At 47.3% G+C, this 26,578-nt stretch overlaps 1 protein-coding gene across 1 annotated transcript in view; it reads right to left on the reverse strand.

Annotated features, from left to right (window-relative positions):
- LOC126518219 (glutamate receptor ionotropic, NMDA 1-like) overlaps nt 1-26,578 on the reverse strand; it is a 176,085-nt gene that overhangs the window by 40,122 nt on the left and 109,385 nt on the right. Inside the window, exons 2-3 of the mRNA XM_072285280.1 lie at nt 21,668-22,121; nt 3,537-3,789 (exon numbers count right to left, since the gene is read on the reverse strand). Coding sequence (XP_072141381.1) covers nt 3,537-3,789; nt 21,668-22,121 — 707 coding nt within the window. The remainder of the gene's footprint in view (nt 1-3,536; nt 3,790-21,667; nt 22,122-26,578) is intronic.

Here is a 26,578-nt window from a genome sequence, read left to right on the forward strand (position 1 = left end):
GTGTTGTTGTGACCACGTCATCGACGCTCACGATACCGCAATTCTCTTAGTCCTGCGTTGGATGAGTGGTCTTCGAAAATGTTTGCAAAAAATATAAGACCACTTAAGGCGAGCCACGCTCGTTCGGATGACGGGAGGTGTGAGCGCACATTAAAACCAACATTGAGTTGAAGCTCCCTAACACGTGATCGGAGTATTCAACGTGGTTCAATGAAATGGTTCTTCGAAAGGTACGTAAATTTAACAACCAATAACAACGCATTAACAAAACAATTGTCTCCGCGCCCATCCCTGGAGTGCAGTAGCTTGAAATTAAGTTGTGGTGTTTTAGGTGGCCTGAACCAGCTTAGGATAGTGACCCACGGTGTTGTGGAGGAACTCCGGAATAAGTTCGTCCACCTTGTGTTCTTTAACGCGCACCTAAATGCACTCGTGCACCTTAAAGTACGCACGAGCGCTTTTTCATTTCATCACCGTCGAAATGAGGCCACTGATGCCGGGACCAAACCCTCGACCTCGAGCTTAGCAGCGGCACGGCATAGCCGACAGCATTAGTTACTTGTCTTCCAAGAAAACTGAGACGATGAGCAAAACAAGAACAAGGTGAAAGCCGGAGGCAACACTTTGATACGTGCACCTATGTTTTTTCAAGGCGAAAGCAATATTACCTAAAACAAATGAGACCAGTCATCACTATGTGATCGACAGCGGTGGAACAAGCAATGAATCTGTAGACAAACTTTCGATGAGAGCCTTGCCAATGTAGGGTACAAAAGCAAGCCCCTTGTTGAAACGCTGGCCTCAGAGTGACATTTTTTCTTTGATCAACATTGTTCAAGTCTCGATCTTCCTGTGCACTTCTGTCACGTTCAGTCCTGATTATTCCTTCCCAGGTAATTATGAGCTACGTGTACTGCATTATCATGCGCTCATCTCGCATAGGTCGTCCAAATAAATGAGGACTCACTCAGACTCGATCACAAAATATGTTTGTTGCTTAGGCCTCACTGAGACTCAGACTCACCAGAATTCTACTTTGCCGCGGGCTCACTAGGACACTCGGACACTCGAGGCCACGGCCATAGGATTGCGACCGCCCCCGACCCGAGACCTCAAGCTAAGCCTTAGGCTGAATCGAACGCGCGACCTCATTCTGAGTTTCAAAACGCACAAAATCAATTTGTATTGGAAAAGTATGCATTGAAAAGTGCACTTCCATTGACTCGGCGAAAAAAAAAAAGAAAGTTTAGTTATACTAGCGCGGGAAATGAAGCCCGGACTTCTCAACTTTCAACAGCGCGCTGAAACCGGAGCGCCGGTACACCTGTGTGAGTTGAATGATTTCTGAAAATTTTTCTCGCACTTGGGCGAGCACGAAAGACTTTGAAAAAGGTTCTTAAGTTGAATCTCTTGTTCGTTTAGAAAGCAGCGTAATCCTTCTTTATAGGTAAACAATTAAGCCGACCCACCCCGACGGGGCCAATTTCCGTGACGTCATGGAATGCTTGTGCGAGAGCTTTTAAGGTGGCATCGCCAGCCATATTCCTTGTTCGCATAAGTTATTCTTCTCGCTTACGAAGCCTCCATTCATTGCAAGAGATACATCTCTATAATGCTTTTGTTGCTTATTCTGCCACGACTGCCCTTCATTTAATGCACTCGCAGGCAGTTTTGTGTAGCTATATAGAGAAAGATACGAAGGCGAAGGACATGCTTGACAGGAATTCTGAAGATAGTCCCGCATTCTCATTCGCGTTCATTTCAGCTGGGTAAGAGAACTTATGCTACAGAACTTGTATTAAGACACCAAACTTAACGCTAATTGTTCAGTATTTTCTTTCGCGTTCCGCTTCCACGCTTTGGCAAACGCGAAACCTTCGCAACTGTCACACAACGATGTGCAGTAGCTCCTTCGAGAAACTGAAGCAGAAAGCGTTGTCAAAATCAACCAGACTACATGGCGCAAGGACGCATGTGCAAAAGTTCAACCCCTGTAGCTTTTCCTTCGTTGCCACTGAAAGTTATCGGAGAGTGTGATGCAGCTGAACTTGATATTTCTCTTTAGTGCATCCTTAAATGCTCGCTGTGTTGACCGAACAATGCCGCAGTTTCTTCCAGAAGGCGAAGCGTTCATAGCGAGAGCAAAACATTGGAAAACTGCACGAAGTAAGCTTGTCAGTTTTATCGGTCGTATGAATTGCAGGAAACATTCGCTTACTAATTAAATTAACAAGTAGGGTGTTACATGTGCACATACAAACAGAAACGGATCTCACTCGACGAGCACGAGCACTTGTTTGGGCAACGCTAGCGTGACGAAAAGCGGCGGAGCGAACGTTTCGTTCTGCCTCTCGCTTCAACGCGTCCCTAGAACTTATGTTACGCGACATTCAGTACTAGGCGCGCGGGAAGTGACACGTATGTAGTGACCAGTCATCTCGGCTCGCCTTCGGCTTTGTACCCACCGCAGGCTACCTCCAAGATAGTCGCGTAGGCCGCGCGTGAGCAGCCACGGTTGGGCTAGACGAGACGCGCGCCCACCTAGCCCCGTGCACGCTTGATCACGTGGTTTCCAGCACTACGTGCGCGGGAAGACGGTGCGCATCAAGCCGCCATCCTACTCGGCTCCACTCGCAATCCTTCCCTTTGCTCCCTGTTAAGAATGGCGAGCTGCAAGGAAAAATTGCCACCCAATTACGACTGGGGGACAAGACGCGCATCCCCCACTCCGTCGCTGCAGCTAGGCTGCGTTCGAAGAAGCGGGCTTTGTGCTGAAAACCGCCTCCATCCACCATCCCCATCGCCGTTGTGACGAAACGGGTTCGACGGACGAACTATTGTGCCCGAGGTCCCCAGCGCCGACCTGATTTGCTACGCGTGAGCAAGCCGCAGCGGGACAACGAGCTACCCAGAATGTCTCCGAGGTACCCGGAACGACTCCCCTCTGACGTCGGCTCCAGACCTCGGAATGTGTGTGCCTTTGTGTGCGTAAACTGTTCTTCGGGACGGCGGCGAATTTACAATGAGTAAACGAACGCTCGCGTCACCTTGTTTCGCGGGAGGCGGCTAGTTTTGCGATGACGAAACGAACCTTTGCCGCCAGGTAGCGCCGGCGGACCGAGTGTTTAAAAACGGCTGTTGTGCGGATGCTCGACACACTTCTCTCGTGCAGTCAGGTTGGACTGACACACTTTCTCTTGAGCAGTCATGTTGGACTGACACTACTTTTCTCAAGCAGTCATGTTAGACTGATTTAAATACTGTAAATAAACCCATTTTCCTCGTTCTCGTTGAGAAGCAGTTCTTCCCTTCATCAACGTCCTCAGCGTGGATAAGTTGGACGACGGCATGGGCCAGCTACCTTCGAATTCATGCCGGACTGATAAATTGACAACGGATCTCGAGCGATGGGATTGAGCCCCCAATCCTGACATCCCGTAGCGTACGGCGTGCAGGCCGCTTACTCTCACGCCTTGGTGATGACCTGGGATGCCCATATGATCGCCACTGCAATGAATGTTTGGACGAGCGTGTACCCGTGCAGTCGGGTGGAGAAGGCGTGTCGACGAGCTCCTGCCTCCTCCCAGCAGGTGGGCGCCGGCGCAGAGGAGGCGTTGCGGAGTGCCAGCGGCCACTCGACGGGCCCCCACCGTGCCAGGGCGTCCCTGAGGAGCCCCACCAGCCAGCGGGGGGCCTCGGTGCGCTCCACGGGGCCCCGGCGAAGGCGCAGGCTCAGCGCTCCCAGGGGACACCGCTCAGGAACGTCCACGGGGCCCTCGCTGTCTTCGCCTGTAGGGGCGAGACAAAACCGTAAGAAACGCGAGCGCTATTCAACTGTGGTTCTGCGGTAGAGTTGACTGTGAAGCTAACGTTACAAGTTGGGAAACTGATTCAATATAAAATGTACCGTACAGAACACTCCTGTGTAAAACACTTAGACGGTAACAAAGTCAGCATAACTGACGATAAAGGGTACAGCGTGGAAAATACATGACAAAACAGCACAAGGCACAAACACGGCTCTTTTTGTCAACTGAACATCAATATGGTTCAAGCGGTATACTTATCGACTCTCGCAGTTTGCTATCTTGGCTCAATGTAAGTCAAACAATTCTAAATCACTGAGGGAAATCTATGTTTGATTGGGTGCATTAGGCCTACATCCGTGCGTTAAAACACATAACACGCGTGTATTTCATATTTTCTTTTAGCCTTAATGAGCAGCCATTACTACGAACGTAGTTCATTTAGTAGCTGAAGAATTAATGAAATTACCATTCTGGGGTTTTGCATGCAAAACGCACTGTCTGATTGTGAGGCACGCCGTGGTGGGCTACTCCGGATTAATTTGGCTATCTGGGGTTCATGCCCCTAATGCACAGGACACAGGCATTTTTGCAGTTCGCCCGCACCGATCGGGATGCGGCCGCCGCGCCCGGGATTCGATCCCGCGACCTCGTGCTTTGCAGCGCAACACTATAGTCACTAAGCCATCGCGGTGGGTCCTTTAAAAGTTTAAAATGTATAGTTTCTACATGGGTATCCGAAGTAGAAAAGTAACAGGAAAAAGGTGAACGAGTTGGTTTGAATGTCTTTCGACTTTACACTTGACAAATCCACGTTAGAGTGTGTCACAACGTAATGTGACAGCGTTATAGAAGATGAACATATGACTTCATCTTACGCACAGAACAAAATAAATAAAGGAATAAATAGGAAAACAAAGTTAAAAAACAAAACAAGCACTTTGGGAAATTCAGAATACTCTAGTCAAAAGAGCTCTAACCAAAGCCTGTAAAGACAAACAAAAAAATAATAATTGGAGGACTTCTTATGCTACACTCAAGTTATACGTGTCGCGAAGCATGTTTTGGTCCGGCCCACTCTTTACCTTAGTGACGTTCTCGTTATCATCTGATTCCGGCTGAAGTTCAATGCGAAAGTTAAGTTCTAACTAACAGTTAACTTAAAATAAATAATCATGATTACTGGAAAAGGATGAGCCAACGAGATACGGTAAGTATTCGGCTTCACATGCCAGCGACTTACGGCTTAACAAGGCGGAAAACAGGATAATGCGAGAGCCTTATTTCTGATGACCAACTTCATTTCACAGTAAGCACAGAAGCAAATAAGTAAATAAACGACTTACAAGCGGAACAAAGCTTGAAGAAAAAAACAAACACTTTCAGAGAGGAGAAAAAGAAAAATATGAGGGCGAATCAAAAGATCTTTCTCCCTATTAGCCAAAGTAAGGTACATAAACGTAATTACAAATATACGTACTATTCTACGTATTTTATTTCCCCACATAGTCCCCACACCGGTTTAGTCATTAGTAGCATAGTAGCCCTACATTTGAGATGCCCCTGTGGTAGAACTCGCTAGGCTCCCGGCGTCCCCGAACGCTCATAGTCATGCAAGTATTCACGGTCTTTTGCGAACTCGTAGCACCACAACCTCACAATTCTCCAAGTGAGACAGCTTTCCCCATACGTGAGCTGTATTTCACTGTGGATTTCGATGAGCGTTCGTTCCTTGCTAGAGAGAAAACGAATGATAATTCGTTACTCGTATGTCGTAGAAGTGTGAAGCACAACCGCCATCTTTAACTGACAGCAGAGCCGTGCCGTGGAGCTACCTGCAGATAAGGCCGGGCCGGTCCAAGAAAGGTCCACCACTGGGAATGCATATGTTGACTTCGCATTTACATCCGTAATCTGGCTAAAAAAATTGGGGCACTGACTTTCTAATTCGCCCTCATAGGTGAGATAAGTTGTATAGCCGAAGAAAATAAACGCGTGGAAAAAAAAATTACGCCCTTCCCATGCCCTAAAGGAAGCTATATTACTGTGAAGCATATGGCACAGAACGCATGTGAGTGAGTGAGTGAGTGAGTGAGTGAGTGAGTGAGTGAGTGAGTGAGTGAGTGAGTGAGTGAGTGAGTGAGTGAGTGAAACAACTTTAGTTGGTCCACTATAGACGTAAGCAAACTCCACGTCACCTGGCTAGGCCCACTCGGGGACCATCAGGTGAAACCTGACGGCCCTCTCACGAGCCCTCTGGACTGCCAGGATTTGAGAGGTCTGATCCTGGGCCCTAATTAGCTTCATCAGTTCCTCTTGAGTGAAAGGGGGACCGGCAGAGGCGCAGCCCCGCAGGACATGTTCGAAGTCCGCATAATCACCACACGGAGGGCAGTCCGGGCTTGGGAACCGTTCGGGGTACATTGTGTGCAGCGCCGCGGGGCTCGGGTAAGTGCTTGTTTGCAGAAGTCTGAGAGTGACTGCCTGGGCCCTGTGATGAACTATTTTACGTTTAGTTTTGTCTGTACTTTATTTACTACTGCCACTGGGAGAGACACTCAGGGGCTATCATAAGGTCACTGACGCATACTCTGGCGGCACATTCGACTGGTTTTTTTAAGAGCACTTTCAAAACGGTGTCATGGTCGTGTAAGGCGACAAAGAAGCGTTATTACGGACCACAAATGTATTTACAGCTTTACTTCGGATTTGTTAACGCTATAGGGGCGTGCTTATTGCCATGATAAAGCTCAGTGACATCGGTAAGCAACCTTTACGCTTCGCAGGAGCGCTTGGAAAGGACCACTCGAATGTGTCATATAAGCAACGGGTCTTACACAGCACAATTGTAGCGTGAACATCCCGAAGGCCACCTGTAGTGGAACACGTAATGCCATCTTGATTACAACGAACGACACATCAGCCCAATGAAAACGAGGAGACATCACGTCATAAAATTTGTTTATTTTATTACAGACCCCTCCCCCCTCCCCCTAGGAGGTGTTACATAAGGAGGAGTGGATTACACGACATTTGCATATCGAATTTTTTTTTTCAAGTGCAGCGGTAGACAGGACATGACAGAAACAGCCGGACAAGGCGCTTATTCGTAACTGAAGGACTTATTGAAAAGGAGTACGATTATGTGCCCACATAAAAGGGGGGGGGGGGGGGGGTTGCCGCGCATGCGCACCACTACAAGTGGGACAAAAAAACTTATAGTTTACTATGGGAACTTCTGTGCTTCATGTGGACGCAGCTGCTCACCGTGCTGGTTCACCGACATGGCGCCTAATATGACATCCGTGGAACCCATCTATAGTTCTTACGGCGCGCTTTTGTGATCGACTAATTGATTTAGACGTGTTTTGTACATACTGTCCCCGTGACACTGTGCAATACCTTACACATATGCGCGATTGCAAAATAAAGTATATGCAAGACAGGTGGTTGGAATCGTTCGCGAGGTTGGAAACATTCACGAAGCAATACACGCCAGCATAATAGAGAGTTCTAGATTAGGGGGCCCCAAGTTCTTGCGCCCCCTAATCTAACGTTCTCTCTATTTCTCACATTACGTAGCACGGATGCGCGATAGCCCATGCCCGCCCCAGCTTCTGTTACGCTAAGGACGCCAGAACGAAACGAACAAATTTATAGCGTTTCATTAACTGGCCCCACGGAACCCTCACTTCTCATAGATTCCAATGTGGGATCGGCATAATTTTTATTACTCCCGTGTTGAGGAACCCGGGTTGACTCAAAATACGGGCTAAGGTGGGACGTTTGCTAAAAGCACGGTTCGGTCGCTGCACTTACCCGGCTAAAGTGGCGAATAATACTTGGGCACTTTCGAGCGAAGGGTGCAGCATTGACCGCGATAGCAAGATTTAGCGTTGCGCTTGGTCTCCTCGCAAGGTGAGATGCCTGGCAGCCGCTGGGGCGTTGTTTCTTTGCCCAGCAGGAGTTGCCATGTGTTGCCATGTTTGGCGCGACGCAGCGCGCCCGTTAACTCCTGCTGGGCAGTTGGAACAACGCCCCGGAGCAGCTACCAGGCGTCTCACAACGTTGGCGTGATGGGCATCACTTAGTAGCGCAGCAGGCGTCGTTTTCGCGGCCAAATGCGCTGTGTGTGTATGTGTGTGCGTGTGTGTGAGAGAAATAGAGAGTATTGTACGTGCTTCAGTACGCTTTGTATAAAAGTTCTGAACACAGGTCCATTTAGAAATGTGTACTCTCGCTGCTTCTATTGATGTCACTCCGACACTTGCTGTTAACAATATAGCTTCCGCATATCAACGTAACAACCGCGTCCGCAATCTCACCACGATGGTAAAACAGGTATATTCACAAATCGAATTTGTCAGGAGATTATAGGCTCGCGGTATACTAAAAAAAAATAGTTCGAGTTAAGCCTTCTGCTTCTTTCCCTTCTCTTTCTCTCTCTCAGGAGTGTGCGCCAGTTAAGCCGGTATGCAAATTCAATAGCCGCACGTGAAGCAGCCACGGCAGCACTTCCATTCCGGCATTGCGTACGCTAAACTCCTGGGCTCGAATTCACAAAAAAAGTTCTTACGCTAGAGTTTTTCCCAAGAATTTCATCCACTCCTGATGCTGGACATACTATTAGTGAAGACAACCGGCCAATACGAGAGAGCACTTGCGAAAGAAGAGCATTGCGAATTCAGTCCCTGTTCTCGACTCATTGCGCACCCAACTTAGCGAAGAATGCGAAACAACGCTGGAGTTAAGGCCCAAGGCTAAGTACCGAAAAGCTCGCCCGTAAGCGCGCGGACATGTACTGAGGCCGCGGCACGCGCTATAGCACCAAACTATCGGCTTCCTCTCTCTCTCTCTCTCTCTCTCTCTCGACGCGAAGCGGATTCTACCTACCAACCCGGGCCTGCTTGGACGAGACAATGGGTCCACTGTCACCAGGTGTTCGTGATGGGGTCCCCGGTCTCTTTGTCCCGTGACAGGACAAAAAACGACGACGAGGAAATAATGCGCGAGAAGGGAAGCCAGAGAGGGGCGGGGGGTGGGGGTAAGGGGGGGTAGCGGTGTGTCTCAAGCACGTCGCCCGAGCGAAAAAACAAAAGCGAACGAATCGACGAAAAGAGGAACGCTAATAGAAAGCAAACACTACCGCATTAAAAAAAAAAAGCAGCTCCCCAAGAAAGCGAAACAAAATAACAGAAAGAAAAGTGTCAACAAAGGCCGTCGTCGTCGGGCGCGGGGGCCGCCAGAGTTAATCGTTACGTCGAACGGCGGCCCCTTTCGGTCCACCCTTCCCTCACGTCCTCTTCCAATTTCTCACCTCCTCCTCTCCAGCACCGAGTCCAAAGACGATCTCGCTAACGGGGGACAAACACTCGCCCTCACCTTTCTGCGCCACCTTTTGAGAAGACCCGAAAGGTTTGCGTTCCTTTGCTTCCCACCCGCCCTCTGCTATCACCCTCCCCCTCCCCTTTCTTCTTTATCGGGACGAAAGCACGACAGCCGTCCAGGCGAGGCAAACACGACGGCATAGAAGGGAAAGACAAAGAAGGCCGAGGACAAGAAGAGGAAACTACGAAAACAGAAAGGAGGACTACGAGTTTCGATAAAGAAACGCCTCGCAGCCTTCTTCCCCTCCAATTCCTCAGCGCCGCTCTGGTCACAGAGACAGACGCGGCAAAGAGCCGATACATCGAAGAGCGGCCGTCCTCCTATTTTGTGCCGACCCTCTCGTCCCTCCTCCACCTTCCCTCCGGCCTCGGTGGACGCCATCCCTATTATATTTTGTTGACCGACTTTTGCCATTCCTCGTTGGAGGCGGTACACAGTTTCGCGCCTTTCTTTATTCTTGGTTCAACGGCCGTCGCGCTTAAAAATGGCTACGTCGTCGTGACGGGACCCTTTACGACCGCCATTTTTTTTTCCTTTTCCTCTATCTCTCTCCGCCAGTGTCGCCTAAACTGAAGAGGACAGTCGATCAGTTTGGTCCCGAAGGAAAGGTTATATGATACTTTGCGGGGTATACTTGGGTTGAGAGGGAACAAGAAGGACCACGAGGCGCTCGACGTAGGGGTGGCAGGGTGAGGACACTCCATTCTTGACCCTGCGTCCATCCACGATCGATGCCCTAGCGACGGGTAGGAGAAGCGGCAGCCTCAGCCTCCCCGTCCCTAGGTTCGGCCGGCCGGGTCTCCCTGACTGCCCGATATACCACGCTGGCTTCCAGAAGACATACGCACACACACACGCACACACACACACAAACACGCGGCGGAATCGAATCTATAACGTGGGCCCATCTTGGTCACTTCTTAAAAAATATATCACCTCGCTGCCGCAAGCTTTCGCAAGGCCCACGTCCGTCAGAGGACGTCCGGTGACGCCCTCGACAGAGAGGGCTAGACAGATTGATGAAGCCGCGAGGGGCGAAAATTGTTCGTTTTGCTTCCGCAAAATGTTTCTCCGCTTCAAAGAGTTTCTTAAAGAAAATACTACCTATGGAAGGAACTGTCGTGTTCCAATCATTCAGCTTGCATGAAAATGGTGGGCAAGTACATGCTTTTGTCTAATCATCGAGCTTTCGGCTTCACACGTTCTTGAGGACTCCGTTAGTTACGCTTCTGTCTTTCTGAATTTTCAAGCAGTCATAATTATCTGAACGGAACCAAGCCATTAGTATCCGGGCCCGTGCATATTCCCATCGAATCGTGGCATGAATTGCTTTATGGATAAAATTATATTTTCGTTCTTTTTTTTTTTCACGCGAGGACATTAGACGCTACAAAAACGAAGCTTAAGCGAGTACGATACTGATGCACGATATGTACGGTACTTAACGTTTCCATGCCCGCTGGAGTGTCTTGCTTGCAGGCCACGCCTACATTACAGCGTCTCGATTCCCCGTAAGAATTTTTTTATAAGAAACTGCATGCTTCGCTCCCGCAAGTTGTACACTGTGATTTGAGCGCTGCGTGCGGGGCTTCCCTTGTCGTGGAATGACGTATGCTTACTGGCACCTTTAACTGAGACAGTTCTTTAGTCCCTGTATAATCCTCACTAGCGCAATTAGTAAAAGTTACGAATTTGTATCTTAATCGGTCTCGACGTGCCCACATTTGTTGGCGATCAGCTTTTCTTTGCCCAAATGAAGCAGCGCGAGCCGTAAGCGGGCATTGATAGATCGGGCTCCTCCGTCACTGAGTGAATCAGTCATCATCAAGTGGACCCAAATTAGCTAGAGTGCCCGACAAGGGCACGTTCTGATACTTTGCCAAGTCGTCTTTACGGTGCGCCAGCGGCCCCTAACAGTGTTGCTATCCTAACGAAGCGTTCCGTGCGCACTCCAATTAATTAGGCATATTATAAGTGATCAAGTTCAAGAGTATGAAAAACGTATTATGGAAGATACACATTATAAGTCAGTGTTGCAGTATCTCTATGAACCGGGCCTGCATGCTTATATTTGGCTCAATTATGACGTTGCGCTACGTCGCAACCCAAGCTACAAAAGAGAAAGTACGATCCTTTTGAAAATCACATCCAATCCGTATACTTTCCGTAATACTTATGCGGAGAGCCTATGGCAGGAGTGTGCTAATATTCTAAACTTGGAGTGAATCGAGTGAATCGAATGTCTTTATATTCTATTCAGCCCTCGAATCCAATGGTCACTACTTGAAACTACGAATATTCTTCAAGTGCTTTCTAAATAGTTTATGCCGAAGACGAAAACGTCAATCGAACGTGAAATTGAAGCCGAAACGCTACGTTTTTTCGTCACATCTACGTCGGACGCAGCGTACGAGAGCCCGTTGCGTCGTCGCTACGTCAGCCACAATTCTCAAGACTAAACGCGATCACACGCAGCGAAACGTTGCATGGCAATTGGCAGCGGGTATTGTTTGCTACTATTTATCGACGTAGCCCCTGCGCCGTGTCCTCTCGTTGAACTAAATCAGAATGCGTTTTATATTGCAGTGTACTTTATACAAAAGTGGCACCAGATGCCGCGACAAATCGAACCAGACAAATCAGTACCGTTGCTGCAAACGAAACGCAAGCCTGGCCGAGACGATATACTCAGCTATAATTTGATCTCACCAATAAAGTTACCCCTATACACTCAGAATGCATGACCGCGAATTCTCCTAAGAGCACTGAGCTTGCGAAAAACCTGCTTAGTCATTCGTAATGCTGCCGCATGCTCTTTGAATAAAGCATGCTTCATGATATGTGCAGGGCAAGTGACGGAAACTTTCTGTAGTTCTGAATACGAGAATGTCCAAATTGTTTGATGTTGAAGGGTGAGAACGCTGTACAATATCCGCAAACTATATGTTCAAATAATGTATCATATTTGATTCGATTGTGGCCCTACTGGATTCTTATTCAATCCGGCCTCGAAAACTGCTGTTCGCACATCCCTAGCATATGGAAGTATCGGAATGGCGCACAGAACGTTCCAGTAGTGACACCACGTGACGTTGCTCCAGGTGAAGACGACCTTTTATTCCCACCTCTTGAAGCACAGCTGCGTAGGCACGAAGCGTAGAGATTAATAATAATAATAATAATAATAATAATAATAATAATAATAATAATAATAATAATAATAATAATAATAATAATAATAGTACGGCAACTACAATATGAACAATGAATCTAGGTTCTTCTTCATGCAGCTTTTCTTTGCTGCCACTGTTCTGCCATCAAATATTTCTTTCATGGAATCGCGGCTTTTAGTTCGCTCACTGTCAGGTTGTCAACGCATTTGACAGGTGTCTTCTCGCTGGAATATTTGGGAACTGTACCGATAGAAGCAGCAATAACGCACCATTCTCGTCTTGACAATTACGTACTCCTAGTCATAGATTTCGCCGAATAACTTGAATTGTTGGAAGCCCTCTCTCTTTCGTTGTTATATGCTCACCTTTGTAATGAATACAATGGCAACAATGCAACGCGACACACCGAAGTGCGGGAATGGAGTTGTGTGGTTAACAGAAAGATGCATGCCAACTGACCCAAATTTCTTTTCTAATTCTTAACTGTAACGTAACGTAACGCAACGAAGAATAGTGAGGTCCATTACTGAGCTTCACTTGGGTTAACAGAAGTACACACAGCAACAAAAACTATGCATACACATTTAATTCACCGTTGTTTCTTTCATTTCAATCATTTACATATAATTCTCAAATTTCTGTTTTTAAACTTTAAATCCATGTCCTCTCTACAAGAACGCTGTTGTCGTAACTACATTTGTTTGTGGTAGAATCCTACTACAGATATAAAGAGAGGAAGGGAGAGAAAGAAGGAGAGAGAGAAAGAAGGATAGAGAGAAAGAGGGAGAGAGAGAAAGACAGTTAAAGAAGTTTATTTAGGAAACGACAGAGAGGTCAGCCACTGTGCGTGACTCTTCTGGTCGGCTGCTCTGCGCTAGCGTGAAGCGACAGGTGAGACATCTTGCGATTGCAGGCTCTTCCGCATGGAGGAAATTACGCGCGCATTGACGTACAGAGGAAGGCCGAGTCTTGTTACGAGGTGTAGCGAGGACCAAAAAGCAAAAAAGAAATGAAACGTGAAAAAAATGAAGAAAAAAAAAGAAGCACAAAGAAAGATTGAACGTAAGAAAATACACGGTTCACGACTCACTTAAGACAAAAATGTAATTTTTGCCCAACCACCCGCCGTATCTTTTGACGAACTTGATACGCGCTGTGCGTCGGGCTTCAAAGGTTCTTGAAAGTGTAAGTATTCTGTATAAAGAAGGATACGACACAACAGATCAGAATGCGATAAAGTACGAGCAAAGAGGCAACAAAAGGATGTAGCAGAATGCGACTAACTCCTGTTTCACCGCGAGACGATTTTATTCCTTTGAGCACCGTGACCGGTAGTGCTGCTGCTGAAAGATGCAAAGATAGAGAAGCACTATGTTCGAATGGCACGACACGACAAGTGACCCTGCCGTACGATAACCGAACGCGAAAAGCATTAACGAGCGAGACGAGGTTCCATGCGATGGGACTATCGTAAAACGAGGCCCTGTTTGGATCTCTCGATATAGGTAGAGGGAAAAATACGCAAAAAAAATTAATAAGTCAGCGTCGGTAGCCCTGGCGCGATGGAACAGGAGCAATAAGAAATGAAAACGAGAGCAGCGAGGTCGCCCCACCAAATGCAAGGCTGTGCCCGTAGCGGCCGAGTCACATTATACGTTTATTAAATCAGCATCTCGTTTTGCTAATTGCCGGCCTTAGGGTAAATCGCTGCCCGCTCGCAAAAGAAAAAAAAGAAAGAAAAGAAAAGGTGCGCACTTCAAGATAAATGAAGGGGCGGCGAGGAAAAATTCGAGACAAGACATAGAACTAATGAAATCCTTGATTGCTTCCGAGTGAACAGAGTGATTCAGCACCCAAATAACACCAAATAGTAAGCGTAAAAACGACGATTCGTTCTCGTTGCTCAAAGGCGATCCAATCAGAGTCGGTCACGTGCTCCCTGCCATCGCAGAAAGTTGCCGTGCCCGTTCGTTCGCAGATTTTAGTAAGTTCCTTCTTTATTACATGCCCAAACCACGCGAAGAACTGTTGGAGACTGTGGTGGAACAGTAACAAATATGATGCCTAAAGTCGCGGGGTATTCCAGCCGAAATCTGAAACAATCAGAAATGCGTGGTTCGGAACGAAAAAATATTCTTTATAGCAGTGGTGGGCTTCAAAAATTTCCTCGCAATTCGACATATACGATTACTGAAATAATAGGGCCCCGCGAGTATTCGAACTTTTGAATACGGATCGATTCGTGTTCGCCATTGGATTCGTATTCGTTTCGAAAATTCAGTCATTATAGTAAACGTATAATCTGGTGCCACAGATCTCTTAGGAAACTTGCGTAACAAATAAAAGCTAATATTATGTAGCTTTAGCCTTATTGTTGTACCTTTATTGTTGTAACATCAAGTTTGAATTTTTGTTAAAACCTGCAACAACCTTGTAGCCAACAGTATTGTCAAAAAATAATAAAAGGAACACCGTCAGACAGTCGTTCAATGCCGACTTTAACTAACTAACTAACTAACTAACTAACTAACTAACTAACTAACTAACTAACTAACTAACTAACTAACTAACTAACTAACTAACTAACTAACTAACTAAATGAATGAATGAATGAATGAATGAATGAATGAATGAATGAATGAATGAATGAATGAATGAATGAATCTTGGAACATCTAACGTGCAGCCCGTCCTCGTCGGCTTACAATCGATGTCCTTCCTACCCGCGTGGGAACGCCCAACTTTTGCCGCGGGCGGCTGTGATTCTAAACGTCGCGGTCACAAAAGATGCCCCCGGCGACAGCCACTTGCCCCCTTGTCTCTTCCTTCCTGTTGCGCCCAAAAGCACGCGCGACCACATCCGCCGGCTGCATTGATGTCACGGCTGCTCCTTTTGTTGCTTTGATGCCCTTTTCAGTTTCGAAATCACCACCCTTGTACCTCTATACCCTGACGCTTTCCCAGCAGCGATCGCTCCGCCTCATTATTTTCCCGCGGAACCTTTCCTGCGAGCTCCAACGCGGTCGCCTCTGTCGAACCGCTTGAGATAGTCGTATTTATTTTTTTTCGCCAAAAGCTCTTCTTGGGTCTTTTAGACGTTTACGTGGCTGATTGGTGGTCCGACTCAGCCAGGAAAACGTTGGTTCACTCACTCGCTCACTCGTACTTCTGATGTTTCACTCGTTCGTTCGTTCGTTCGTTCGTTCGTTCGTTCGTTCTTTCGTTCGTTCGTTCGTTCGTTCGCTCGCTCGCTCGCTCGCTCGTTCGTTCGTTCGTTCGTTCGTTCGTTCGTTCGTTCGTTCGTTCGTTCGTTCGTTCGTTCGTTCGTTCGTTCGTTCGTTCGTTCGTTCGTTCGCTCGCTCGCTCGCTCGCTCGTTCGTTCGTTCGTTCGTTCGTTCGTTCGTTCGTTCGTTCGCTCGCTCGCTCGCTCGTTCGTTCGTTCGTTCGTTCGTTCGTTCGTTCGTTCGTTCGTTCGTTCGTTCGTTCGTTCGTTCGTTCGTTCGTTCGCTCGTTCGCTCGCTCGCTCGCTCGCTCGTTCGTTCGTTCGTTCGTTCGTTCGTTCGTTCGTTCGTTCGTTCGTTCGTTCGTTCGTTCGTTCGCTCGCTCGCTCGCTCGCTCGTTCGTTCGTTCGTTCGTTCGTTCGTTCGCTCGCTCGTTCGTTCGTTCGCTCATGCATTCGTTAGTTCGGTCGGTCGGTCGGTCGGTCGGTCGGTCGGTCGGTCGGTCGGTCGGTCGGTCGGTCGGTCGGTCGGTCGGTCATTAGTTCGTCCGGGCTGTTCGCTTACTTTGACAACCATCGTTGATGCTTTCTGCTAATTTTTTTATCACGTTGTAGCGAAGCTAAATTATCAGCTTTCAGTAAATTCCGTCTTTTCTCATGCTTGTCATCCCAGCGTTTTGATTCTTCATGCTGACCAGCCACGGCGGCTGAGTCATATGTGGCTACGGCTCTGCTTGAACACGAAATTGTGAGTCAACCGGTTTCCAACCGCGTTGGTTAGGGCTGAATACAAATGCTCTCGAACACGGTTAGATAAATGTATACTGCAGCAAGTACCCCGGCAATCCGAATGAGCAAATAAAGAAAATTTCAGAAAACACAGTACATACTGTCACATGTTATCTTTCAGATAAAATTTAACGTTCAAGAATTGTAGGTGGTCACAATTAAGTCAACCCTCCATTATACGAAATCTTCCCTAGCTTAATTTAATTTGGCAACGTTTGATTTGGCAACGTTAAGCCATCTGAATGAGCCGGTGTGAATCGGTGGTTATTAAAAATCCGGCAGATCTCACACCCTGTGGAAATTGATGCCATGCGAAGGAGTGTGCTGGGATGCTGGGAGCCTATACCCAAGTTAACGAAACGACCGTGAGAGTACCAAGACGGAGGCGGCTGTTTCATGACCTACACGACACCCAAGTCATGATAATCATACTCATATCATGAACGATCATTTGTGCGGGTCGTACACTCTTGTCATGCTATGCGAATTTTGCTACATACCAAGTTAACGAAACGACCATGAAAGCACCAAAACGTAGGCGGCTAGATAAAGAGATATATGGATACTGTCAAAGTGGCAAATGTCCGCCAAGAAATGGTTCGCATTTAAAAACCTAGTAATCAATCGCTCGTCGTGTTGGTCCTCCCGTTCAGTGCGAAAGATATTGTTACTGCGCACCGAACGTGCTACGGTGCCGTAACGATATGAAGCCAACAGACAATGCAGCCAAGAAACGCATACGCTAAATGCACTCTTCCTAATGGAAATGTACAAAACAGGAACAAGGGCAACGGCAGTAAAATTGAAAACCCGCATTCTTCTCGAGCTCTGTACGAAAAGACATAGAGCTGTCTTTTCGTGCATAACGCAAGAAGCAACTACGATCAACCACAAACGAGGCCCGTTTATCGCGATAACTTGCCGATGGGAGCTGGACTCGCAACATCCGCATGGCGCGGTGAGGTGTTCTATACCAGCCGAGTCACGGCAGCGGCAATACTATAAGACGCAAGCGTCTCGCATATTACCGCAACCGCAGGCGTTATGTTAAGCGACACATGGCAGGCTTTCGTCTCGTTGTAGTCGAGCTCTTGCCCGGCAGGGCAGGTCTACTGTCTGACCTGATAGACGGCCTTTAGTTGGTTCCTAGGTTAGCAAAACATGTTTACCAGCGGAAATTGTACTTGTCATCAAGGGGGTTAATTATCCGCAGTTGTGGCTACGGGGCTCTAGTGCAAAGCAGGAGGTCGCGGGTCCGACTCCAGGTCATAGCTGCCGCAAAAGAAAAGGAGAAAAAAAGGAGAAAAACAACAAGAAAGAGAAAAGGAGAATGCTCGTGCACATAGCTGCACGTTGAATAAGCCCACATGGTCGAAATTAACGCGTTGTTACCCAGAGCTGGTGTGTAGTTTTTGACGTTAAACCCCGTAATTTGCTTTCTTTTCTTTCTTTTTGATTAAGTGTAGTTGCATTGCTTTACTCTGCGCACCATACGATTTCGCATTGATAAAACTCATCACGAATCTCACAGGATCTACTACGGCGCCACCGCATACCCCACAGCCACCTAGCCGTTATAGCCGGACACAATCCATCACGGGTCGTCAGGTGCGACATCCGACAAGAAAAGCGAAGGCAAGTAAATTCCGCACTTGGCTGCAGAGGGCGCTGGCTTGTCGCCGTCCATTACGGGCCCGGCGTTTTACCCGCGACGTTCCGGGAAGTCGGAGGGAAGCAGTACAGCAAGATCGGCGAGATGGTGTCAGCAGAATGATCGAGCACCCTAATTCAGTGGTGCAGCCGAAGCGGGAGCTGGCATAACGTGAACGCCACGTCTGGGAGTCATGAGCTGCTAATTACACGTGTGCAAATTGTTAAGGGTGCTCAACAAGACGCGCACAGGTCAAAGAAAGGGGACACGTTTAACAAATAGGCGCCAGTGAAGCAACTACGATAAGGCTGAGAATGACACAGATGAACGAGCCTGTATTCCCCGATGCGGAGAATCCGTTTGGGTCAAGCGCTGCGACTTGTTTTTCTTGACCGAAAGGAGTTTTTAGAAATTGTTAATGATATGAGAGGAATACTATAGCATATTGTTGTAGGAATGTCATGGGGAAGACTGCAAGTAAAGGAAGACGAACAGTTGCGCATATGCTGAAGTGAGGAAAGGCTAAAGAAAAAAAAAAGAATAGTGATGGACCGTCTTTATTAAAAGCGAAGGAATACATAATTATATGGCCTCAGGACCTAGGTGTTAAATGAATCTGAGTCTCAACGCGAGACTCTCCAGTGTGCCTTAAATAGACTGGATGACAGGCCATTTACGGAAGCGAAGATCTTGGGGGCCTGGCCTCATAGTTCAATGGCCCAGAAAGCAGTTCGAGCGCTTTTTCGCTACCTGAGGGAAACAGACTTGAGTGACAGACTGTAGACATCCTATGTCTAAGTTCTCTCTCTCTCTCCCTCTTTCACTCCCCATTCCCCTCCCCACGTGTAGGGTAGCAAACTGGACTCAGTCTAGTTAACCTCCCTGCCTTTCTGTCTTCCCTTCTCTCTCTCTCTCTCTCTGCATGTGAAAATGCGGTATAGACTCATGTTTTCTCTCTCTGTTTCACTCCCCATTCCCCTCCCCACGTGAAGGGTAGGAAACTGGACTCAGTCTGGTTAACCTCCCCGCCTTTCCTTATTCCCTTTTCTCTCTCTGTGAAAAGGCAATGCTTTGTAGAAGAAAGAAAGAAAGCTGGATATTTTTCTGCAGTATAACGTATACATACCAGGTGGCAGGCGTTGGTGTACGAAGTACGGCGATCGCTATGCTTCCCTCAATCTCTGATGCATCTACTTTAACAAACAGGTCTCACTCTACTAAGCCTGAATTCCATTCACTTTGTGAAAGCATGCAGTGGTTCCGTAGACTTTTCTCGCGTGTTCTATTATAGGCAAAAGCGAGTCGCCGACCTGCCTCGTTTTCGTAGGTAGTTAAAAAAAACGCAATACTGGATACATAGACGTCATCAGCAGCACAGGTAGCGCCTCCTTGCGATGTTGAGTGGAACCAGAACGGATGAAACCACTGCTCTACAATAACAGTCTAAACATTTCTGCTGCCGTGAAGGGCCAGGAAGCAGCATCTTAATGAATGTGTAGTGAATATTTTCCTTTCACGAAAACCAGGCTCAGTCACATATGTAATACACAACAAACACGTGCTCACGCACTCACGCACAAAGACATTTCTCTCAATGGCGCCATCGAATAGAGAACTACTATGGCACGTTGTGGCCGAGGAAAACCGCCACAAGGTGTCGCTACGAACGCTGCTGCTGATGAGGCATGTGTATGCTGCAGCTAAAATCCGGAGACCATTCAGCTCATGCTAATGGAATGCGAAGGCATTAACCAAGTGAGACCCGTAGTTACCGTACACCCTCCAGCAGCGCTTTTATTTAGAGTGGACGGAAGCATGGACCGGTGAACAGTCGTGATAAGCAAGAGACGTTTAGAATAGTGGGAAAAAAAAGGCAGGGAGGAAATTGATACGACAGGTTCCGTTACAGGCGCATGTAGCAGTAGAAAGTAGATAGTTTTAAGGAAGAGGAAAATAAACAATAAGGAGATGCATACAAATATGCTAGAATAAAAATCCTGTATAGCATACCCGATTGGCTCAAGCAAGATAGGTGACTATTTGCCACCGCCCTGTTTCAAAGGGAATGCCATTAAATCGTCATCATGACATCGAGATCAGATGGGCAAAAACCTAGCTGGCGATAAATGCAGCAAAACCTCATTAAATCAAGCAGGCTAGGTAACTATGTGTCTCCGCCCCGTTTCAAAGGGGATAACAATAAATCATCAACACCATCATCATCACCATTATCAGCATCATCATCTGCCGCCCCTATGTTTGCAGTTTTGTGAAAGTCAGTAAAATGCAATATTTATATCGACAGGCTAAAACTCTCTTATATGTAACCCCCAAACGGCTTCTCGACTATGGCACATATGGCGGTCGTGCGTTGCAGCATGCTGATGAGCCTCAGATTGTTTCGTGCAGTCTTTAACAGACGAACCTTCGTGTACCAATTGCACCCGTGTGCGTGCGTCTGTTCTCGGACTCCAATGCCTGATCTATCGACAGTTGGCTCTTCATCAAGTCGCATTAGTCGCAGAGCTTTCTGGAATACACTGCCGCTTATCTACATCTCTTCCTGGCTTGCTTGCCCCTGAAGTATCGTACTGAAGCAGGCTGCTTGATAGGGATTTATTATTAACTGAGCACCACAACGCAGGAACAATGTAGGGAGTTATGTACTCCGAGAAACAACTGGCGGTGTAAGAGCGACGTGGCAGGGACGGAAGAGCAGCGGAGCGATGTGACGTACGGAGGCACGTGACATGATGAGCCGTGGTGGTTGCGAGTGGGAGAGGCGGGCGCTTTAGATTGCGCAGTACTCTCTACCACGCTGCTCCGCGTGAAGGTTTATTCTCTGCGGGTCATCAGCGAATCACAGGACGTCATGATGCTATTGAATTACAGTCACTCAGGTGTAGTGCTGGAGGAGCTCTGAGTTTAGAAAGTTAGTTGGTGGTTATATGATTACGCAATTCCGGCGCGCGGTTGCAGCAGCTGCTGACTTGAGCACGGAGTAGCGTTGAGGCGACCAAAAAAGTTAATGTAAATAAATAAGAGGAGAAATTTAAGACAGCTCGGCGTACACTCATCGAAAATATAAACTCCGTTTTATTCGATTATGGTCGGCCTACCGAACGATAGAAAGGCGCTAATGCTAAGCCATTGCAGGACCCGGCATGGTAGCCGTACGAGTATAGCATTGAGCTGTTGGGCCCTAGGTTTCGCAGATTTACTGCCGGTCGCGACGGCTGCATTTCCATGTGCAAAAGAGTTCGTGCACTTCTGCTTACGATAAGGATCCTCAGGCGGCCAAGATTCATCCATCGTCCTCCACTGCGGCGCGCATCATAATAATCACATTGTACTGTTTGGCAAGTAAAAACCTCAGAATTTTAATTCTTAACTCATTGATGTCCTGAAGTGTGGCGTCAGAACCTGTGGCCTTTTCTCTTTAAAGCTTTATGCGTTTTTAATGATTGCTTGCACCTGCTGCATGACTGTGCGTTAATGTGCCCTCTTTTGTTACCTCTCATCTGACGGTCGCGTCAGGCCACCGCCAGTCTACTACACAACAGCGCCATGATGGATAGAGAAAGAGTGAGGGAGCGAGAGAGATAGTAGGAGTCACAAAATGAACGCGCCAAAGCACTCACGGCACGGGCTCTCTCCTCTGGGGTGTGGATCGGCCCTCTCGACAAACAGCCACAGGTGCTCGCCGGCAAGCAGGTTCAACGTGCGCGCCGCGTCCAGCACGTCACGGGCCAGGTGGGGTTCGGCGAACAGCAGCAGGACGCGGGCGGGACTGGAGCTCACACGCGCCAGCTGGCTGAGCATGGGCGCCGGCCGCCGCTGGTCGTCGTCGCCGTCGCCGCCGCCCCCGTCACCGCCGGAACCGGAAGCCGCCGCGGGGAGTGTGACGTGCAGCAGCGGCCGCCAGGGGGCGCCCTGGCACAGGGTGGCCAGCCTGCGCGCCACGGTGGATGCCTCGGGAGACTCGTCGGTGACCAGCACGAAGTGGTACCACCGGTTGTGCGACAGGAGCGCGTACAGGGCCTCGGTGAGTTCGGACAGGCCCGGGTCCAGGCTGAGGTAGAGTTCGCTCGCCTCCTGTGCGGAATCAATCAATCAATCAATCAATCAATCAATCAATCAATCAATCAATCAATCAATCAATCAATCAATCAATCAATGCTTATTCATTTCGCAAAGTACAGTGTGGTCAGCCGTTATAGGAACATGTGAGTGTAGACCACGTGCGAATTTTCTTCCTCTGGCCAGTGTACAATGGTGCGTATTTGCAGCCGATGGCTGGTAGTTGATGGCGCTGGCACCTTTATTCACACCTGTCCACCGCATTGATATAGCTTTACGGGGAACTTGCAGCTGTAGTGCTAGCAAAGTGAGGGCCGCACGTTAGAGTATTCCGTTTAACAGTGCATCACACAGCGCACGAAGCAGCGATGAATGAAAGCCGTCGTTAAGACATTTCGGTCGATTCATAACCCTGTGACACGAGCAGTAACGTGACAAAAAAAAAAAAACCCGGTCACCCATAGTTGTGGAAGATAATATATTTCTGTTTCTCGATTTTGGCAAACCCCAAACGTATTCTATTATAGTACTAACCTATATGGGACGGAAACTCGAAGGATCGTAAAATTAGGAAGGAGCTATGGACCACGAACCGAGCGATGAGAGGAAGAAAAAAAAAAATTTCAACAATTTTTGCAGCTCTGTAGTCAATCACTGCGACAGCAACGGGCTCTCGCCGCAGATACTGTCATCCTTTCAAAAAACCAAGAAACAACTATGTTATTTTGCCACACACAGTGTTATCAGTTCCGCTGCAATATTGTCAACCGCGTGCCTCCGATATGCGCGCGCAGGTGGTGCCGCCTCCAGGGTGGGCATGGCGCACGAAACCAAGCACAAATCCCGCAGTGTTATAACATCGTGGTTAGCGTGTGCGACCAACAGCTGAATATTGCATTTTGCTTTTGTATATCGCAGTTGTCTCAGTCACGCCCTTCCGTCCTTTATCTGCTGTCGCACGGTGCACATCGTGCATATTGCCATTGCAGCACGAGTTCGATCCCAAACGGCAGTAGTGGCGGGCTCTATCCCGACAGCAGTAGCCGCATCACGATAGGGCTCAAATGCAAAAACGCTCGTTTACTTAGACTTAAGTTCAAGGCAAGGAACCATAGGTGTCCTAACCAGATCGTTGTTCTGGCATGTAAAGACAGCGCGCCGTGTTTTACCTCCTCTAGCTGTGTCCTCGTATTGGGAACATAAGACACATGATGCTTAGGGACGCCAAGCTCGAGCCTAGTGTCCTGGATTACTATACCTGTTGAAGAGCGGACAACAAAAATGCGCCAATTGATTGATTAAATACATGTATCAGAGAGGGCTACATTATTTTGAAGGCGAGGTCATCTTAGTTCACTTCGCGCGGGTTTGGCGTATCTCGGATCTGGGTAGCTTGTAACCATTTCCAGAAGGAAAAAAAGAATGAAAACGTTCCTTTCGTGTCTTCAGAGTTGCAGTGGGTCGCAAGGCGTATGGGAATGCATATCTCAAGAAGACAGAACATTTCCCAGGTGTCCTTAGCTATTGTCTAAGAGACGCGAAGGCGTCTCTTAGGCGAGTCCTGCAAAGCCTACTATTTTTCACCTTCGTCCACCTCAAATCCTGGCAGTCCAGGGCACTCGCGAGAGGGCCGTCAGGTTTCACCTGATGGTCCCTGAGTAGGCCTAGCCAGGTGACGTTGAGTTTGCTTACGTCTATAGTGGACCAAATAAAGTTGTCTCACTCACTCACTCACTCACTCACTCACTCACTCACTCACTCACTCACTCACTCACTCACTCACTCACTCACTCACTCACTCACTCACTCACTCACTCACTCACTCACTCACTCATTCACTCACTCACTCACTCACTCACTCACTCACTCACTCACTCACTCACTCACTCACTCACTCACTCACTCACTCACCTTCGTCCACCGTAATCCTCAATAATACTCCTTAATCAACCGTAATTCCCGCTAATTAACATTGATCCACCTTAATCCCCCATAATTTACCCTAATCCACCTTGTTACACTCTAATCCATTATATTCCACCTTAATCCGACTTAAATCACTGATCAATCATTAATATTGATAATCGTTAACCATCTCATACATGGCTGGACAGGCTTTGGTTCGCTTCTGGCCACTCACTCACTCACTCACTCACTCACTCACTCACTCACTCACTCACTCACTCACTCACTCACTCACTCACTCACTCACTCACTCACCTTCGTCCACCGTAATCCCCAATAATACTCCTTAATCAACCGTAATTCCCGCTAATTAACATTGATCCACCTTAATCCCCCATAATTTACCCTAATCCACCTTGTTACACTCTAATCCATTATATTCCACCTTAATCCGACTTAAATCACTGATCAATCATTAATATTGATAATCGTTAACCATCTCATACATGGCTGGACAGGCTTTGGTTCGCTTCTGGCCTTCCTTGGATCACGGGATAATTTCTGTACCTCACAACGTGACTTTCAAACAGGTACCTAAGGCTTTCGACTTAAAAAGCCAGAATTAGTCGTAGTGCAGGTACAGTTAAGATTACGGACGCAAGCAGCTCTAATATCGTCGAAAATTAACCTTATTGCACTATGCCCCTGTAAAGGATGCACCGCCGTTAATATACACATCATGAGGCAAAGCTGGCGTACGATATGCGTTGAGGACATTGAACAAGTTCACTTGGACTAAGCAGGACTCACGCGAAGCAACAGTGCCTGGAAGACGGCTTCGCCAGTACCCACAAGAAGCGATAATTAGTCACAGAGTAGGTAAAATTAACGTTGCAGGCATAATTAGCATCAGTACCGTCGAAATTTAATCAATTTGTACCATAACGAGCAGTATCTCCGGGATCGGCCAACCTGGTCTCTTGGTAAAAAAAAAAAAAAAAAAAGAGGCAAGGTCAAGCAAGTGCCGACGCACGCCTGAGGAGTACCCTCTGGCGTGCGTCAAGACAGCGCTCTTAACCCGCTACTATTTCTTATTTACTGTAACGACATAGTTGATGCTATAGAAGCCCCTGTCAATATTCGTCTGTTCGCAGATGACTGTATCATTTTTAACAATGCTAATACAGCTAACGATAAACTAACTCTTCATTTAGCCTTAAAGACCATTCTCGAGTGGATCAGCAAGTTGGGAATCAAACTTCTTAACTCTGATAAATCTGTGTTTCTACGTACAACAAGCAAGAAACTACAACTGATGTTTTCTTATTCTATTGGCCAAGACCCCTAGGCCGAAGTAAGCTGGTACAAGTATCTTGGAATTATAATTACTAACAACTTAAATTGGTATATCCATGAATACCTTGTTTTCCGCAAAACGACAAACACAAGAAAGACGACAGGATAGGTGTTTGTCGTTTTCCGCTAAACAAAGTATTCATGGATTCGCACCAACTAGCCCGCCAACGCATTGTGGTATATCCACATTGCTACTACCACCTTTTCTGCTTTTAGAAAGCTATGTACGCCAAAAGCTTAAACATGCATCCCATGAAGTAAAATCATTAGCCTATACCACTTTTATTCGACGCAAATTGGAATATTCCTGCGTTATTTGGGACCCGTTTACCAAAATCACCATTAACGCCCTTGAAAAGATACAGAGAATAGCCATACGTTTCATTTTTTTTTCAAATACGGCCGAAAAGCGTCTATAACTGAATTATTGCGGAAAATGGTTTTCACACCCTTCAAACGAGGCGAAAAATAATACGCCTGAAGTTCCTTTACTCCTTCATAAACCGTAAATTTCCTTTAGATCCAAGTCCATACATAACTCTTTCTGCATCCAGGAAAACCCGTCATCCCCACCCCCTCGTTCTCTCCCCTTATATTGCCAGGACAGACCTCTTTAAATTTTCTTTCTTCCCTCGAACTATAGAAGAATGGAACCTCATCCCTTTCCATCATCTGAACTCCCCTGAATCAATTCAAACTCATATTATTATTTCCTAAGTAACATTGCTGTTTTGTGCTATTTTCTTTCCTTTCCTCAGTTTTATATTTTGCAATTCTGCCCTTTGCACGCGTATTTTTTATGTGTTACCTTGCCCCTCCTGTTTGGCCGACACGGCCAACTGATGTAAAAAAAAAATTAAAGATATAAACAAGACGAGGTCGACATAACTGCACGTGGAATATGATACGAATGAAATACGATATTATTAAAAAAAATAAACAAGATAGAGAGACAGAAAGAGGAAGAATAGAGAGATATAAGCAAGATATAACCATCGAATAATTTGAACAACCATGCACGTCGACCTTCTGTTCTTTAACGTCTAGACACGGCTGATACTTTCTTCCTGTTTGATGCAACCCCCCCCCCCCCCCTCTTTTTTACAGCGCAGCTCTTAGGCGCCCGTTCCTGCGGCGAGCGTCGGTGTCTTTCCGAAGAGAGCGTGAAGAGGAAAGCGGAGGAAGAGAGTATGGCGAAAGCGTGAGAGGAA

Source organism: Dermacentor andersoni, chromosome 11, assembly GCF_023375885.2.
Source record: "Dermacentor andersoni chromosome 11, qqDerAnde1_hic_scaffold, whole genome shotgun sequence".
NCBI classification, from domain to species: domain Eukaryota; kingdom Metazoa; phylum Arthropoda; class Arachnida; order Ixodida; family Ixodidae; genus Dermacentor; species Dermacentor andersoni.